At 42.7% G+C, this 16531-nt stretch overlaps 1 protein-coding gene across 6 annotated transcripts in view; it reads left to right on the plus strand.

Moving 5' to 3' along the window:
- LOC116396097 (ral guanine nucleotide dissociation stimulator) overlaps positions 1-16531 on the plus strand; it is a 43847-nt gene that overhangs the window by 18824 nt on the left and 8492 nt on the right. For 4 of the 6 annotated variants that reach the window (XM_031870501.1, XM_031870499.1, XM_031870498.1 and 1 more), the window contains exons 2-9: positions 10574-10878; positions 11316-11390; positions 12193-12443; positions 12693-12817; positions 13687-13902; positions 14014-14117; positions 14226-14310; positions 15779-15856. In XM_031870501.1, the coding sequence (XP_031726361.1) occupies positions 10574-10878; positions 11316-11390; positions 12193-12443; positions 12693-12817; positions 13687-13902; positions 14014-14117; positions 14226-14310; positions 15779-15856 (1239 nt within the window). Of the gene's footprint in view, positions 1-7977; positions 10439-10573; positions 10879-11315; positions 11391-12192; positions 12444-12692; positions 12818-13686; positions 13903-14013; positions 14118-14225; positions 14311-15778; positions 15857-16531 lie in introns of those variants that run through there. The other 2 variants (XM_031870502.1, XM_031870500.1) reach the window with 2 other exon arrangements.

The raw sequence follows: 16531 nt of genomic DNA on the forward strand, positions 1-16531 counted from the left end.
GGCTTTCTATTGTCGAGTAATCAGCTGATTGTTTTGTTGTTGGTTCGCCAATAAAAAGTCAATAAATACAAAAAAAAGGGAATTTCAGTCCAAAACCTAAAGAGATTTGATTTACAATGATATGAAACAGAGAACTTAATAATCGAATAATCAAATTAGAGAAGCTGGAAATGTGCCTCAACGTATTAATTAATTAATTAATTAATTTATTTTAGATTTATTTATCCAGGAAAAGGCCTCGTTAGAGAGTCAACATTTGATTTGCAGGAGCGTCCGAGAACAAAGACGGGACGTCAAACAAATAATAATAAATAAAAAAACGGATCAGATCTTCAGATATTCCATGATGGTCCGTCCGATAGTTGAGGTGTTTTAGGGGGGACCAGCTGACCGACTTCAGTCCACTCTGAGCTCATTTCATTTCATAACGTCTTTAATTCTCCTCTTCAAAGCCCATGACCCCAAGATACCAAGATACAGTCGCTCTGTTATCTGTCTTCATTCTGATGGATTAAGTGGAAACGTTCTCCAGAACATTCCATCAGATCAGGAGGAGGGAGGATGAGGAATCATATTTAATCGGTCTCGGATCGGACCAGGACCACGTGGATCTGGTCTCCCTCCGTCTCTTCACTTTACTCTCCGCTCGGTTCCGTCATCGATCTGGACTGATACATCCCAAGTGAGCTTCCCTTTAGAGAGGTAGCTCCAGCTCTAATCTAATCCTCTCCTCCAACACAATTACCTAATGCTTAATCCCCCCACACCCAGTCCTGCAGAGGCCGAGTCCCAGAGAGTCCCAGGGAGTCCGAGGGAGTCTCAGAGAGTCCCAGAGAGTCCCAGGGAGTCTCAGAGAGTCTCAGAGAGTCCCAGGGAGTCTGACACGGACGTTACTCAACGTCACGGTTAACTTTACTGTATTAAAATGTGGTGGGATGTGGACTCAGTCATGTGTTGATCCCTCTGGCTCCGTGTAAACCAGCATCACCAGTCTGTGTACGACCTGTGTCGTGTGTATATACAGCTATATATATATATATATATATATATATATACAGCTGAGAGGATCCAATGGTTTTGAAATGGGAGGTTTTTGGTTTAAAGATGAAGTTGCAGCTGCGGCAGACAGAAGAATGACGTTGATGCTCGTTGTTCTTTCATACTTTAACGTGACGAAAGGTCTGAGATTAATCAGTAATGTCTGGTTTTAAGTTTTAAACTGACATATTTGGTTTAATAGGAAAGAGCAAACACTGTGTAACTCATCTGTTTGAACATCATCTTGTTTCAACCTTCTTATGTAACCGTGCAGCCCCACTGTGATCGTATTCATCACACTGACACACGTGTAAAAAGCTGCATTATAACGGTAATGAAACTGTGCATTCAAAGCTAGAAATAGTCATAATAGAGAGTGGAGTTCTATCAGTAGCGAACCAGCAGGATTAGTGGCCAAACCGACATAAAACACGGCTCAACAAAGAGTAGCCTGCTGCTCACTGAGGCTGCTCGAGAGCTCTTCAACAGAAAGTCCTTTAAACTGGACTCCCAGACCAGTTCAGGACCTTGGATCCGAACAACAGCCGCCTCTATGGACGTCTCCACATCTATTTTAGGACGTAATCAATGCTCAGCGCAGTTATGAACTTACAGTGAAATCAGAGCCACAGAGCTACTGTAACGGCTCTAAAAGCAGCTTTATTTCTGCTGTATCATGGTCTGACTGTCCTCAATGCTAACAGTGACTCAGCAAAGCTTTCAATGGACCGGTCTCTGCTGGAGGATCTGGGTCTGTCCGCGGTGGACCGGTCTCCGCTGGAGGATCTGAGTCTGTCCGCGGTGGACCGGTCTCTGCTGGAGGATCTGGGTCTGTCCACAATTGACCGGTCTCTGCTGAAGGAGGTTCTGGTGAACCTGCATGAGTTCATCTGGTTTCACCAGAATCCGACCCGGTGGCACCGATGACGAGCTTTAATAATAACTCTATAGAAGCAGACCATCTTCTCTCTGATGGTCTCTTTACTGATGGAGGTCTGATAGAGGATCAGGACTACACTGAGACTGGTTCAAAACCAGTTAAAAGCTCCTCACAGTAACTTTAATTACTTTATTTAGAGCTGGGTCGCTTCAGCTATAAGAATATGATATATTTTATTTCATGCTCACATGWAGTACCTCAGAATGGTACAGTAGAGTGTAAACTACATCAGAATGGTACAGTATAGTGTAAAGTACCTCAGAATGGTACAGTAGAGTGTAAAGTACCTCAGAATGGTACAGTAGAGTGTAAAGTCCTGTTACGTTTGATGCAGGTTTAACCATGTGACCCAGATCCACAGTGAGAAACTGTGACTTCACTTCTTCCTGATTATAAAACTAGCAGACGTCGTATCAGGACAGTCTGAGCTGCGGTAGTAACGGTGAACTGTGACACTGATTGAAGCATTTGGCCGAGCGTCTCGGTGAGAAACGGGAGCCGGACAGACGAGCTTTTGTTTCCTCGTCGCCTTTTGAGGAGAGTCGAGTATTCGAGAGCCGGATCTCAGACACAACGACAGAAACAGACAGCGGCTGGAATGTGAAGGACCTGGAGAAACACTTAGAACCGTCTGATTCTGCACTGAGTCTGCTGTAGTTTAATCAACCTGGACCGGTCCTACATGAAGCAACTTTAACACATGTTGATTTGAAGTGTATTTATAGAGGAGGAGCAGCACAAATCAACCTATGTTTCCCTCGATCATTTGTAGGGAATCAGAGGGTTTGTTATCATAAAGTCTCCTTTTTAAATTTACCATCTGGAATTAAAATATGAGAACAGCAGCCTGAAGAACCTCAGATCTGAATATTTCAGGGTCTATAAGTTGAACATTATTAGAGGAATATTTCAACGTTTTATTGGAAATACCCTTCTTTTCTTCTTGTCTGCTGATTAGATTAGATGTTGTTATAAACAGACATGTAGCTTGTTTTATATCTAAAGGTAAGATAGAACTTTATTAATCCCATAAGAAAAAGAATAAGAAAAAAAAACAATAGAATACAAATGTAAACATATATGAACAATAGAGTGATAGCTATTAAGTGTAAATGAAGTGTAAAATAGAATAACAATACTCAAGTACATCACAACGTTCTAGAACTTCGCCTGTGTTTACCTTTTTAATTAAAGGAAAAGAAGACTGTGCATCGTTTTATTCTCTTTATTGAGTGAGATGGGAGAGAAGCTTCTGGAAGGATTTGATTTGATTCAGCAGGATAATCTGCTTCCTCTGAGTAGAGTCTTTACCTCTCCGTCTCTGGTGGCTTGCCTCTTAAAAGGTTAAAGAAGTTCTGTTTCTGGAGCTTTCGACCAAGTTTTCATGATTCCCAACATGAACACAGGTACGATCAAAAGCTCCTGAGCAAAACAAGGAACTGGACTCTGAGTTTATATTGTTTAGTCTGAGAAACGGAGGATTTAAAAGGATGTAAAACCAGTAAATACTCACATTGGAAGAGCTAGAATTAGCGCTCTTACTTGATCATTGTTGTGTGTGAACAGAGTCGACTAAAGCCGAACAACAACGTTAATAGTTGAGTAAAGAACACAATCCCCAGCAGACAAGAGGATTATTCTGCTCATGAAACTCTCCACATGCATGTTGGTGATTGATAACGGCCGACAAAGCCAGTTTAGCCGCAGGAGTGTTGTCACAACAGATCTGTCACCAAGTTGTAGGCAACACGTGGACGGGAGTGTTCTTAACCGCGAGTTAAATCAACGTTCAGCTTTATGTTTGGGAGGAGCTGGAAGAACGCTGTGTGGGCGACACCAATCAGCAAAAACAGCACAAATAACTAGAAAACAAAGCTCCTCTCTCCTTCACTTTCAATTAAAAATAGACTCACGGAGGATTTAGAATACATCTGATGTTACAGATGCATAAAATGAATTATGTGATGGCAGGAAATGTGACTTTAGGTCTTCTTGTAACATGATCTAATCTAATCGTTCTTTGGCCCCCGAAGCTGAACCGTCAACTTCATGTCACGGAAAATAAATGTGTTCATGTTAAGGTCAAGTCTTAAGAGGAACACAAACAGAAGACATAAATATCCCCTTTGTGTTCAGAGATAGAAATGATGTATTTTTAGATCAGATGCCAGAGGGAGAGTTCAGCTGGAGTAGAAGAAGAATGGACTCTGTGTTCTTAATGCATGTTCATTAGCAGCTAGATCTCAGTGACTTCTGTTTCATTACATTTTTAGCTATCTGGTGGATTGCCATGATATTTGGTCCAGACGTTCATGGTCCCCAGAGGATGAACCCCACTGACTTTGACGATCCCCTGACGTGAGGATGCAGTGTTGAGTCTTTACAGCTATTGGGTGGATTTTAAATGACATTTGGTTCAACCCAATCACCTGGGTTCACCTGCTGTTGAGCTCCTAATGTGTCTTTTAGCACCATCATGAGGTCAGCTGCTTAATTAGTTTTACCAAATATCTCCCCCTCAGATGTACTTTGTGTTTAGCGCTAATTAGCAAACGTTAGCACGCTAATGCCCTAAACCGAGATGGTGCACATGTTGAACATTGTACCTGTTAAACGTTAGCATGTTAGCATTAAGTAGACTTGAACCTTTAATCAATTAATTGATAAGTCGCTCTGCAGAAAATGAATCAACTCATATTTTAATATCCCCAGTTTTTGCTCATTTTTAGTGATTTAAATGTATATATTCGTTTTGACTGTTGGTTGTACAAAACAAGCAATGTGCAGATGCCACCTTGGAACCATTAACTGATGATATAATCGACAGATCGCCTACTGCCTATTAGCAAATGTTAGCATGCTAAAATGCTAAATCAAGCGTTAGCGTTGTTATTGCTCACACTGTCTCAAAGAGCGGCTAGCATGGCTGCAGACTTAATTTCAGCTGCAATAATGTGTTTTTATCATGAATCCACAGCTTGTTACACTATAAATAGCAGAAGAAGAAGACGTTTCGTATCCTCTAAAAGAGAGCATGTTGTCAGGTTGTCTTTTATTTTGAAGAAGAAGGAGGAGGATGAGTCATTTTAGCCTTTAACTGGCTCTGGTACAGTGAAGATGTCAGTGAACAAACAGGGTTTCTGCTTTCTCAATACTCTCTCAATACTTAGACCACTGAAGGGTTTTCTGAACGTTCGGTTACTCCTCTTCTTCTTCCTCCTCCTCCTCTTCGTCTTCCTCCTCCTCTTCCTCCTCTGCCTCTTGACCCACATCCAAATGATCTCACTGGCTGTCAGCAGTCATTGTTAGCGAGTGGAAGTCACTGGCTTGTGGTACGGGGTTGTAATGGACGCTCTCTATTGTTGGCTTTGTTTAGGTGTTGACTGTTTTTTTTGGGGGGGGCAGGTTTTCTCTTTCCTCTGGGACTTTCCCTGCTGGTCTACATTAATAAGCGGCTCGCCTCCGAGGGGCTTTCTAAAGGGTCACATGGGACCACCGCTATCGAGGCAGGTGTGTGTTTTCAGGGTCAAGCGTCGTAAACTTTGGCAGAGGACTCAAAACACTCCCAGAGCGATGGGGTTCTCAAAGAAAATGAGTTTGAGACAGTCGACATGTACGATGTGATTTTCCTCTCTCTGGAACTTCCCTTTCTCCCTCTTTTTCTCTCCCACTCTCTCTGTTCTGCTCACATTCCTCCGGCCCACATGTACATTCATGGTGCTTCACGGTGTGGACGGTGTAGGTGAGCGTAGATGTGATCAGTGTGGAGGAGGAGGCCCGGCTCTGGATGCCAGACATTTCTGTGGACCCTCCTCCAGTTTTGTAGAAACCCTTCACAGAATATTCACGTCAGAGTTGCATTTAACACGAATATCTCTCCACGTATTTATGTTCCTGACATTTTGGTGCAATCAAAGCATCTCATGCATGTTTTTTAAATAAAGAAAATAGATAATAAAGTGACTCTTCTGCTGTCCACCAGAAGAATGATTTGTGCTAATTAGCATCGGCAGCTACTTCTGGCAGCATGTTTCTATGTATATATTCTGGGTGTTTTTAGACGATAGCCGTGTTTCTTTTCGGTGGTTAATTACCAAGTTGTCGGTGGTTTAATTGGTCCTGATGTTAAAATCTGATCCATCTGTATAAAACAAACATGGAGACCAGATTTAGACCAAAGAATATAAAACCTTCCCTGCGTCATAATGGCTTTAAAATGGTTTGTTTAGTCGCGTCGTTCATTACCATGAAGGGCAAATAGGTTTCTATGAATAGAAGCTGTCCCTGCTTTTCTGTTTTTTTAGTGCATCGAGTCACTGCATGTTCTCCGCTGGAAGACATGAACATTTGTGATTTCACGGCACAAATACTGTGACAAACATCGGCTTTATAGATCGGCTAATGGGAGCTTTGAACAGAACAGTTCAACTCTTTTAAAGTTACAGTAGGAACGTCACATGGCACAGTCTTCTGGAGCAATTCAGGAACACTTCCCCGTTGACTTCAACTGTCAGAACAGGAGGTTGCCGACTGGTTTAACTCTGAAATATTGCTAATTCAGACTAATTCACCACGAGGGACAAAATGAGAAAGACTAACACAAAGAAGCAGATGAATAAAGGCACAAAAGAAGAGAGAAGAGGGAAAAGAGCGATAGAATAGTCTCAGTTTAAAAAGAGATCATGAGTTGTTGAGTTTAACTCAGGATTCTCCTCGTCCAATCTTTATCTTTTTAAGGAAGGACAAGAGATCATAACATTCTGAGTTACATGGAGGTGGAGTCTGTGATTTACAATGACGCATCGTTCCCCTACGAGCAAATTAACGACGTTTATCTGCGTTTTTGTTTGAAGCATCTTTCGTCTGTAATTTTCTCTAAAATCTCTCGTTTCTCGCTCCACTGGTGCTCAGAAGGCGGCCTATCTTTAGAAGCCACTTCCTATGTGTTTGTAACCAGGAGGGTTGATGGTTGAAGCACCGAGTCAGGCCGAAGGAATGTGAGACCAAGTTATATTTAAGAAAAGAGGGAAATCCCTCTAATTTACTGTTAGGAATGTAACGGCACCGGGTACCACATTATTTAGCTCCTACGTTATTGCTAACGGTTAAATAACGTTTAACGGTTACGTTGTGGTTCCTTCAGGCTCTGCTCAGTGAACATGAGTACTGGCTGAAGGTACATTATAACGTTATCGTGATGTGTTCACATGTCATCTGTAAAATGTAGTTTTGGTGATGAACTTGAATGAATCCAGTAGTTTGAAGATGTTTTCACATGAATATAGATATTAGAGATGAATTATGAGCTGTTTCACTTCCTAACACGAGCTATAAGCTCATTATTATACTTCATTACAAATAATAATGACAAGATCTTTCATTTCCTAATTCGTATTGTTATAACAAAGTCGAATGATTACATGTAGAGAGTTTAAACTGACTTCAGGGCGGATCCTCGTAGACCAGCTGCTATAATCTATCTGTTGATATTGATCATCAATGATCGGCTGTTGGTGTCGGCGGTGAAACAGCGTGATCGGTAGAATCTCTAAAAGTTATATTTGTTCCTTTTTTCTTGTGTTCTGATCCGAACCGTGACTTTTATGATCCGTTGAACCTCATTAACTTCAGAGATTTAATGCCAATCAAGAGAACAGACGTCTGTACTTTCTGATGTTGATGCTCTCGTTCGTTTTTTTTTCTTGAACTCTTGAAAGCAGCACTGAACTCCTTCTGTCTAAAGTATTGATCGGTCGTTGAGGATGAATAGGAGCGTTGACCATGACCGAGGCGCTCCCCTTGAGCACTGTGTTTTGTTAATTTTTATTTTGTGTCCAGGTCGTGATGTTGATAGCAGCTCGGCCTCTGTCTGCTCCGGCTGATAACCACTCAGCTGCAGCGCCGCCATTTACAACAGGCCTCCTCTCTCTCTCTCTCTCTCTCTCTCTCTCTCTCTCTCTCTCTCTCTCTCTCTCTCTCTCTCTCTCTCTCACTCTCACTCTCACTCTCACACACTCACTCACTCACACACTCCCGCCTCCTCTGTATGGGGGTTACTGAAGTTCAGGTTGTGTGTGAGCGCTCCGCTCTTCATTGGTTCTGATCCGAGTGGAACCGTGTCGTTCAGGTTCAGTGGGAGGTTTGATGTCTTGGTGTCCATGCCTTTGATTCACAAGACTCTTCTTCCTTGTGTTTACAGAACACTTGTTGTTGCTTTTCATCCGTCGTCTACTCATAATCCCGTTTGTTTTAAGGTTCTGTAAGTTGTCGTTGGGTCGTCCGTGCTATTATATTATCATTTGTCATTCATTATATTGTCGCAATTATTTCTGGGACAATATATCATCCGACAAAAGTAGTTCTGACCAAGCCCCGAAGGAAGGGCGCCGTTCACGAAGCCAATGTTACATCGTGATCAAACGGTGGAACTACAACTTCCTGGTCATGTGATCCATGTTCCCATAGAGGTACTTTGTGAAACAGACGTCTGTAACTCAACTTCCTTTTGCTTCATGCGCCAATTATCAACCTTTATAGCAAAGAACGTGGTGCTGCCTCCAATGCTGTAAGCCGTGTCCAGTGTTCATGCTTCACTTCACAACTTCACAACAAATTTCACTTCATCAGGTTTCTGAGGTTCAATGATCATGTGATTCACACGGTAAATCACTTAAAACCAACATTACAACCATCAAGGAAGGAACCGTTAAGGAACAACATGTTCATATAAGTAAACCAGCTCAGAGAGTGAGAGAGGCACGATGGATGAAGAGTTCAACTTATTCAGACATCCAGAGATATTCTGTCTCTTTCTCCAAGTTCACAGCCGTCCTCATTTTGAGCTCGTTGACTGAGATGTAGGCAGTGAAGCACAGGGAGTCGCACTGAAGGCTCGGAGCCGGACTCACGATGACTAATGCTCCCAGGATGCATTGCAAGGATCCGTGACAGATGACTGTGGACCTCCCAGGTTACACCGTATCATGATTCACACCAGCAGCAGCTCTGCCATGCAGGATTATCTCTCATCGGTGCTACAAACCGCTGAGTGTAAGCACATGCTGCTGTGTGATAAACGTCTCTTTGTGTCACACAAACCAGTTAGAAACGGCTCCACACACGTACGGGAAGGTCTCTGTAATTCATCAGTGAGGGCAGGCTTCTTTAGAGTATTTGACTTTTAGTAGTGTCAGGTTTCAAAGGGACAGTTGTGATGTTTAGAAGTGTGGTTGTAAGAGGTTCTCCATAGTCGGTGTGTTACTACAGTACATGGAGTTTGGAGAAACAGACGATACAATATGCTCTCTTCAAAGCCACCAGACTCTTGTGTTGCTGTGTGACACCAAAGTCACACAATAACACAAACTAACTGATCAGTTGAAGCAGTGGTGGACCAGCAGCCCCTGTGTTCTGTGAGGTAAAACTATAGTTTTCTTCTCTGGTGTCTTTGAGAGGAGCACAGACAACGTAAAGTGATGAAGTCAACGTTATTTTATATATCTCAGATTACACACGTTTGTCTTTAACAACAGTCCTGCGTGGTTCAGACCAGGACCTCTACGATCGATGTCCCGGTATCGGAGACTTTGACCCGTGACTGGTTTCGGTGCCGTGTTCACAGACAGCTGATGTTTGTTTTCAGTGTTCATTAACTGTTTTCTGCAAAGGTTTTTTAAGCCTTCATGTAAATACTGATAACAAAAATCTGGCATGTTAGTATTGAAAATAATATTTAATCTGTATCTTTATGTCATAAAGTCACTAGTGTAGACACACATCTACGTACAAAGCAATACAACTTGGTTCGGTTTATAAAATTGTGAACAAGTTGCATTTCTAGTTGGTAGAATATGTCCATGACAATTTCCTGAAGCCCAAAGTAATGTCTTTAAACAGCTTGTTTGAGGCCAGAAACTCCAGATTAATTTACTAAAATAAAGATGAAACATGATCATTAAAATGGAAAACAGAACTGCTACACATTGTGTGTTTAATCCACTACTTACTGCAGTGAAGGGTCATAAAAACACCTGGTTTCACTCCCAAGCTGTCACACGTCACTCGGCTTATTGTAACCTTTGATTAGTTTCTGTTGTGTAGCGCTGATCGGTGCTGATGCAGGTTCACCTTCATCACGACACTGATGGCATCGCCGCGTCCTCTCGCAGTTCGTTCCATGTTCGGGGGAGAAAACAACAACAACGAGCCAAAATGCAGCGATGGCGACATGCGAGCGGCCTCTCACAGAGCGCTCATTCTCGTTGGGTTACATGCAGGCTGCAGCTTGCATTGTGCGGCCCGTTTATCCAGTAAGCTCTGTTTAGTAACAAGCCATTGTTTGTTCGTCCACGCACATGATTCACACAGAATGACTCACGGAGGAGAGCCGGGCCACACTCACGGTCATAATTAAAGGCTTCTGGTCACAGAATACGGCATTTTGAAGCCGACGTCCTCATGGTAACGGTGGCATCTTCTGCTCCCCTCTAATCCGCTCAAAGCAGATGTTTGAAGAGTGTTCGAACGTGAAAACTCAATAACTGAGGTTGTTTTTTGAGTAAAATGTCTTCTTTTCTGTCTCCTTCCGTCTCTCAGAGCTCGACGCAGGAGATCGGCGAGGAGGCCGAGGAGGACGCCGTCTTCACCATCACGCTGAGGAAGGTGCAGCTCCACCAGTCGGCCAGCAAAGGGCAGCGGTGGCTGGGCGTGGAGACTGACTCGGCCCTGAGCCTCTACGAGACCTGCAAGGTGCGCACCATCAAGGCCGGCACGCTGGAGAGGCTGGTGGAGTACATGGTGTCGGCCTTCAGGGGCAAGGACTCCACCTACGTCACCATCTTCCTCTGCACCTACCGCTCCTTCGCCACCACCAGGCAGGTGCTGGACCTGCTGCTCAACAGGTAGAGGGAACAGGTTTTGGTGCATCTATTGTATTTGGTATATATGAGCCAGTAATTAAAAGGATTCAGCAGTTCAGGAAGCAAGCTGAAGAAACAGACAAAGACTTCTTCACATGACGTAAACGTCTTCAGAGGAACCTGATTAGATGCTGATGTCATCTGTAATTTAATATTCACAGCAAGCTTACTGACTCGTGCTTCTCTTTTTATTTTAATCAGATTTCTGATATTTAGTCCAATATTCTGTAATCTTCTACAAATGTATTCACAATTTAAATCTGTCTTTTAAGAGTTAAATCTTGTGTTTCTAGTGTGTTTTGAATGTTACAATCTTAGTGTGTATATCCGTCTTATTTACTTTTATCTCTCATGTGAACACAAGGTTCTTTTATTCTTTCTGTCAGCGTTTGAGTGCTTCTTGTGTTTTCTTGTTTCAGGTATGCTAAGCTCCTCAACGTCCCTGCAGCCACCGCTCACAGAGTGTCCATGGACGACTGCACCGAGCTGAGGAGGTGAGTGTGCCCGCGTGTTAGCTTTAGCATTGTTAGCTTCCAGAAACCACAGTTTCTAATGATTCAACCTTCCTTTAAATGAAGCTTCTGTTATTCTCTTAACGAGAGACGCTAACTAACAGATAACTTCACCAGTTCATTACTGACATTAGGACAGTTATTATTAAGTTTTCTGAAATGTTATGTTTAGAAACGCACATGAGTTATTAACTTATTAAATATGTGCTATATATGTTGCATACATTTCTGTATGTGAAATAAAAGCTTTATTACAGTCGCCAAACAAAACACCCACAGTTAAGCAGCTTAATAATTCAGACAATACTGTCAACATAACATGTTTGACATGTTTTTAGGAATAAAATCTTCTTTAAATGAGGCTACGAATGATGTGTGAACGTAGATGAGAAAAAGGAGGAACAAAAGGAGAACAAGTATCTAAATAAAAACCACCGTTTGACCGCACAAATAAACGCACCAATGTACCTGCAACGTTGTTTGGCTCCAACAGCAATATTTAAATACAAATGACATAAATTTAGTTATTTCAGGCTGCACATTTGGCTGTTTTCTGTCCTTATTTTGTTTAAAAGTGGACAAGAACTGGTCGCTAATTAGTCAAAATGGCCGCCAAAGGCAACCGCTACTGACAAGCTGTGAGCGCTGGTCACTTGTGATCTGATCGCCTCAAAATGCATTTTAAAATCAAGTGTAAACCGGGTTTTAAATGCTGACATTAACTCAGAGGATTGCTGACGTCTTTTGTTGTGTTTTTCATTGTGTGTGTGTGTGTGTGTCGCAGCACTGTGTCGTCCATCCTGGGCGCGTGGCTGGACCAGTACTCCGAGGACTTCTGGAGCCCTCCGAGCTACGACTGCCTGCACCAGCTCATGTCCTACCTCCACCGCCACTTCCCCGGCTCGGACCTGGAGCGCCGCGCCCGCAACCTGCTGGCCCACTTCCACCGCCGGCAGCAGTGTGAGCCCGATCCCGACGGTATGAAGGCAGGACAGGAGAGGGACACCAGCAGGGCAGGGACTCCAGGAAAAGGGGGTCAGAGAGAAACGCTGGATTTTTGTTTTTTGCTTGTTTGTCCTCGTGTACAGCTTCACATTGCACGCCGTGATAAAGAACAGTTTGGTTGTACTGGTGATAACGGCTCGTTGGCTGCAGAGATTGAGAGGAAAGAAAACACACGCATGACGGTCAAAGAGAGGAAGAGAAAGTGCAGGATGTGAGTTCATCTCGAGCTCCGGTCGAGGCGGTGTTGTGAAATGTTTTTTTGTTTTTGCATCTCCTCAGGCGAACACATCGGCTGCCCTTTCGCTACGCAGGAAGAGAGCGGCTTTGAGGACGAGCTTCCTGCTTTCAGCTTCCTGTCGTTTGACCCCATCATGGTGGCGGAGCAGTTCACGCTCATGGACGCGGTGAGCCGTTTTCTCTTAAATAGTTGTTGTTTTTTGTGTCTGACTAACCGTCTTAAACTCAAAGATGTTCAGTTCACACATTAGACAAAGAAAGCAGCACATCGGAGAAGCTTTGGTGTTTTTGCTTTTCATGTTTTCTTTAAACAATCTAAACCCTTTTATCACAGCCAGAAGCTGTAAACACCGTCATTATCGTCAGATTTTCATCTTTACATCGGTCCTTGAACACATCATGTGCGACGAACACTTCCGTCAGAAGAAGTTAGCCAAAACTAAACTTAGTCATAAACTAATAACTTAAACTAATAACTTAGTTTATTTAGTCATAAACATTTTATTCTGAATGTCTCATTTAATATCTCTTCCCAAATAAACCGTTTAAAGTAACTAAATCCTGTAAAAAGCATTAAATTCTTATAAGTAGAGGAAGTAAAATGTGAATAGTTCAATATACATAGCAGGGGGAGCCTCCATCTTCCTTTTCCAATATGGTAAAATATGGATTTGGAGATATAGATTCTATTGTTTTCCAATTTTTCTGAATTGGGTACTTTTATTTTGACAGCTTTATGTCATTATAACTGAGTTATTCTGCACTAAAGACATGTTTGAGTTCTCTCTACTTCAGACATGACTGTGCTCTTCCCAAAGAAAGTTTAATGGACTTTTATGTTGTCGTGAAAAACGAGCCACAGAGAGTAAAATGTATTCGGAGCAACAAAAAAGGCCCGAAACTGCTTTGGGTTGAGAGGGTCAACACTCCTGATGACGAGTAAACTGACATTTCTGTGTGAAAATATACAAAATGACAGTTTTTCTATGTTTTGTTTATTTCATCAACTGTTAATGTGTCGCATGTCTCGGTCCAGGACCTGTTTAAGAAGGTGGTGTCCTACCACTGCCTGGGGGGGATCTGGTCTCAGCGGGACAAGAAGGGGAAGGAGCACCTGGCCCCCACCATCAGAGCCACCGTGGCCCAGTTCAACTCCGTCACCAACTGCGTCATCACCACCTGCCTGAGCAACCCGACGCTGAAGCCCAACCAGAGAGCCAGGCTGCTGGAGCGCTGGATCGACGTGGCCCGGGTGAGTTTCTGGAGCTGATGCTGCGAAGACTGCTGTTAAAGTTGGAGGTGTTAAGGTGGAAGCCTCCTTATCAGCTTCAGATTTCCTCAATATATTCCCTCATGTGTTCAGGAGTGTCGGATCTTGAAGAACTTCTCGTCGTTGCGAGCCATCCTCTCTGCCCTGCAGTGCAACGCCATCCACCGCCTGAAGAGGACCTGGGAGGAAGTGTGCCGGTAGCTCTCCGCTCTTCAGCCTCTTAAATGTGCACGGATCGAGTATCATTGAAGGCCGAGCTGCTGATTATTCGTTCATTCTTCTCTCCTCTGTGCGTCCGTTCTCAGGGAGAGTTTCCGAACCTTCCGTGAGCTGTCGGAGATCTTCTCAGACGACAACAACTACTCCCTCAGCCGAGAGCTGCTGGTGAAGGTGAGACGCTGCTCCTCGACAGAACACATCAAAACACCAGACATGTGTCGTAGCTCAACTCTTCTACTCACATACAACTTTCAAGATTTTAAAGTTATCTCTTCAGAGTATTTGTCTTAGATCGGAGCATTAAATTCATATTATACTGATTATATTTATAAATGCATATATATACGTATATATACAGTATATATAGTAATAGTAGACTTTATCCTTATTGAACACTCCTAATGTGTCTGTCTCTCAGCCAGAGTGACTTCAAATCTGTGAAACAGTCGAGTGATATTCATAGTTTCACCCATATTGTAAGAAACCTGCAGTAATAATCAGAGCTGTGAGAGCCTCACAGTAACAGCAGCAGGATATATGGCGAGGTGCATTATATAAAGTATTATTCTGACGTAACAGCGAGTGAACACCTCGTCTTCCTCTGAGGGAATCCCCGCTGACGTCAGGAGGAGGAAACCTCTGACCGGCGTAGATAACGGCTCTGATCCGACGTCTCTCGGGGGCGTCGGCCTTTATCTGCTGCGACCGTCGGCTGAGTTCACTCGACTCGGTTTAGCTCAAGTGATACAAAATGCCTTTGAGTGTTACGTCACCCTGAGGCTTAAGACCGGGGTGACATACGTCAAAGATATATGCCAGTATATATAAAACATACGGTCACATTCATGTTCATTTTAATGCTTCGTAACGACAGCAATGTCGTTGTTTTTCACACATAAGTCCACTGCTTCATTTCATCATTAAAGGAGTTTATTTTACACACGACGATCCGTTTACTCGTCATGGTTAGAACAACGATGAAAACAGTTGAGAGCAGCAACAACAAAATGCTACTGCATTATGGGAAATGTAGGATCCAGCATCCTTGTAGTTTGAGACAGTCTAGGGACTAAAGACCGGATGTCTCACCCTCCACCACGTAGACTGTGGCCGTCCTTTAGACCGCTGGTGGTCAAACTACACAAATTAGTTTATGGCTTCAGCATATTTCTAATGAATTGATAACAATTAATATGAGACGGATTTATATCGTTAGTTTATATTTGCATTGTAATCTCTTTAGGACGGTCCTTGAGCCAATAACAGAAACAAATATATCATTTATAAGTGGGAGTGGGAGCTCTTCTTTATGTAAGAGGATATTATCCACTGTTCTGTTGAGCTCAACCGACCTGATGAAGGTTGTGTGGACTGAAACATAAATCATATAAACAGTATAAACCAGCTTTTAATGAGGCAATGAAGGTTTTTATCTCACTTTTATTCGAGTCGATATTTTTGCCGTTAAATTAAACATTGTTGAAAAGCCTCAGTTTAAAGAAAGAGGAATGTTTTCCTCAGTGATGTTCTCAGGTAATACAGTCCTGCAGGTTAAATGTGCGACAGGATCTAAAGAAGTGACGTTTTTATTTCTTACGTGTATTTAAAGTCGACTTACTCTCCGTTCGTTCTTCTGCAGGAGGGAACCTCCAAGTTCGCCACTTTGGAAATCAACCCCAAACGAGCTCAGAGGAGACACCAGCAGCAGAGAGACCTGGTGAGTCCTCACACTCCTCGGTGCTTCTGCTTCACCACGTTAAACTCTCATTCTGCAGCCTCTGAATGTGAACAATGAGCTGCATCAATGTGCCAGCAGCCCCATCTAGTGGTGAGGAAAGTCACTGCAGTTTGTCCAGAGAAGGAGACTCTCTTCTTCTCTCTGATTTGGGCTGATCTAAAATGAGCGAGGATGCACAGGTGTATTTAAATAAAGGCTCCGAGGAGACGTTGTCTCATTTTGTTAAATGTGAAATGTTTATTACTGATGATTTAGAAAGCTTTTTGGGGCTGAATTATTATTAATTTGAGCTTAAATTGATAACAATGTAGGATATGCATATATAAGCATTATGCGTCTGCCTATTTACTAGATTGTATATTAACTATACTTATTGTATTGTGTAATATGGCTGAATATAGTACCATCTTTTTCTCGCCTCCTCCGCTCACATCTCATGTGGGAGGGACTAAGACGTGAGGAGAGGAGGCGAGGAAAAGAATCCAGGATGTACAAACTGAGAAATGAGAAGAGCCATAAACACTTTATATTTAGACTATTTAGTTAATTTTGACATAAAACTTTTAACTGTGTTTTAACAGGTCATTCATAGAGTGAAACACATTTTTACCGACTTGCTTTTATGTGATGTTGTCTTTTTATTTCATTTATTTT

This window comes from Anarrhichthys ocellatus, unplaced genomic scaffold (assembly GCF_004355925.1).
Source record: "Anarrhichthys ocellatus isolate YVR2014 unplaced genomic scaffold, GSC_Weel_1.0 scaffold53, whole genome shotgun sequence".
NCBI lineage: Eukaryota > Metazoa > Chordata > Actinopteri > Perciformes > Anarhichadidae > Anarrhichthys > Anarrhichthys ocellatus.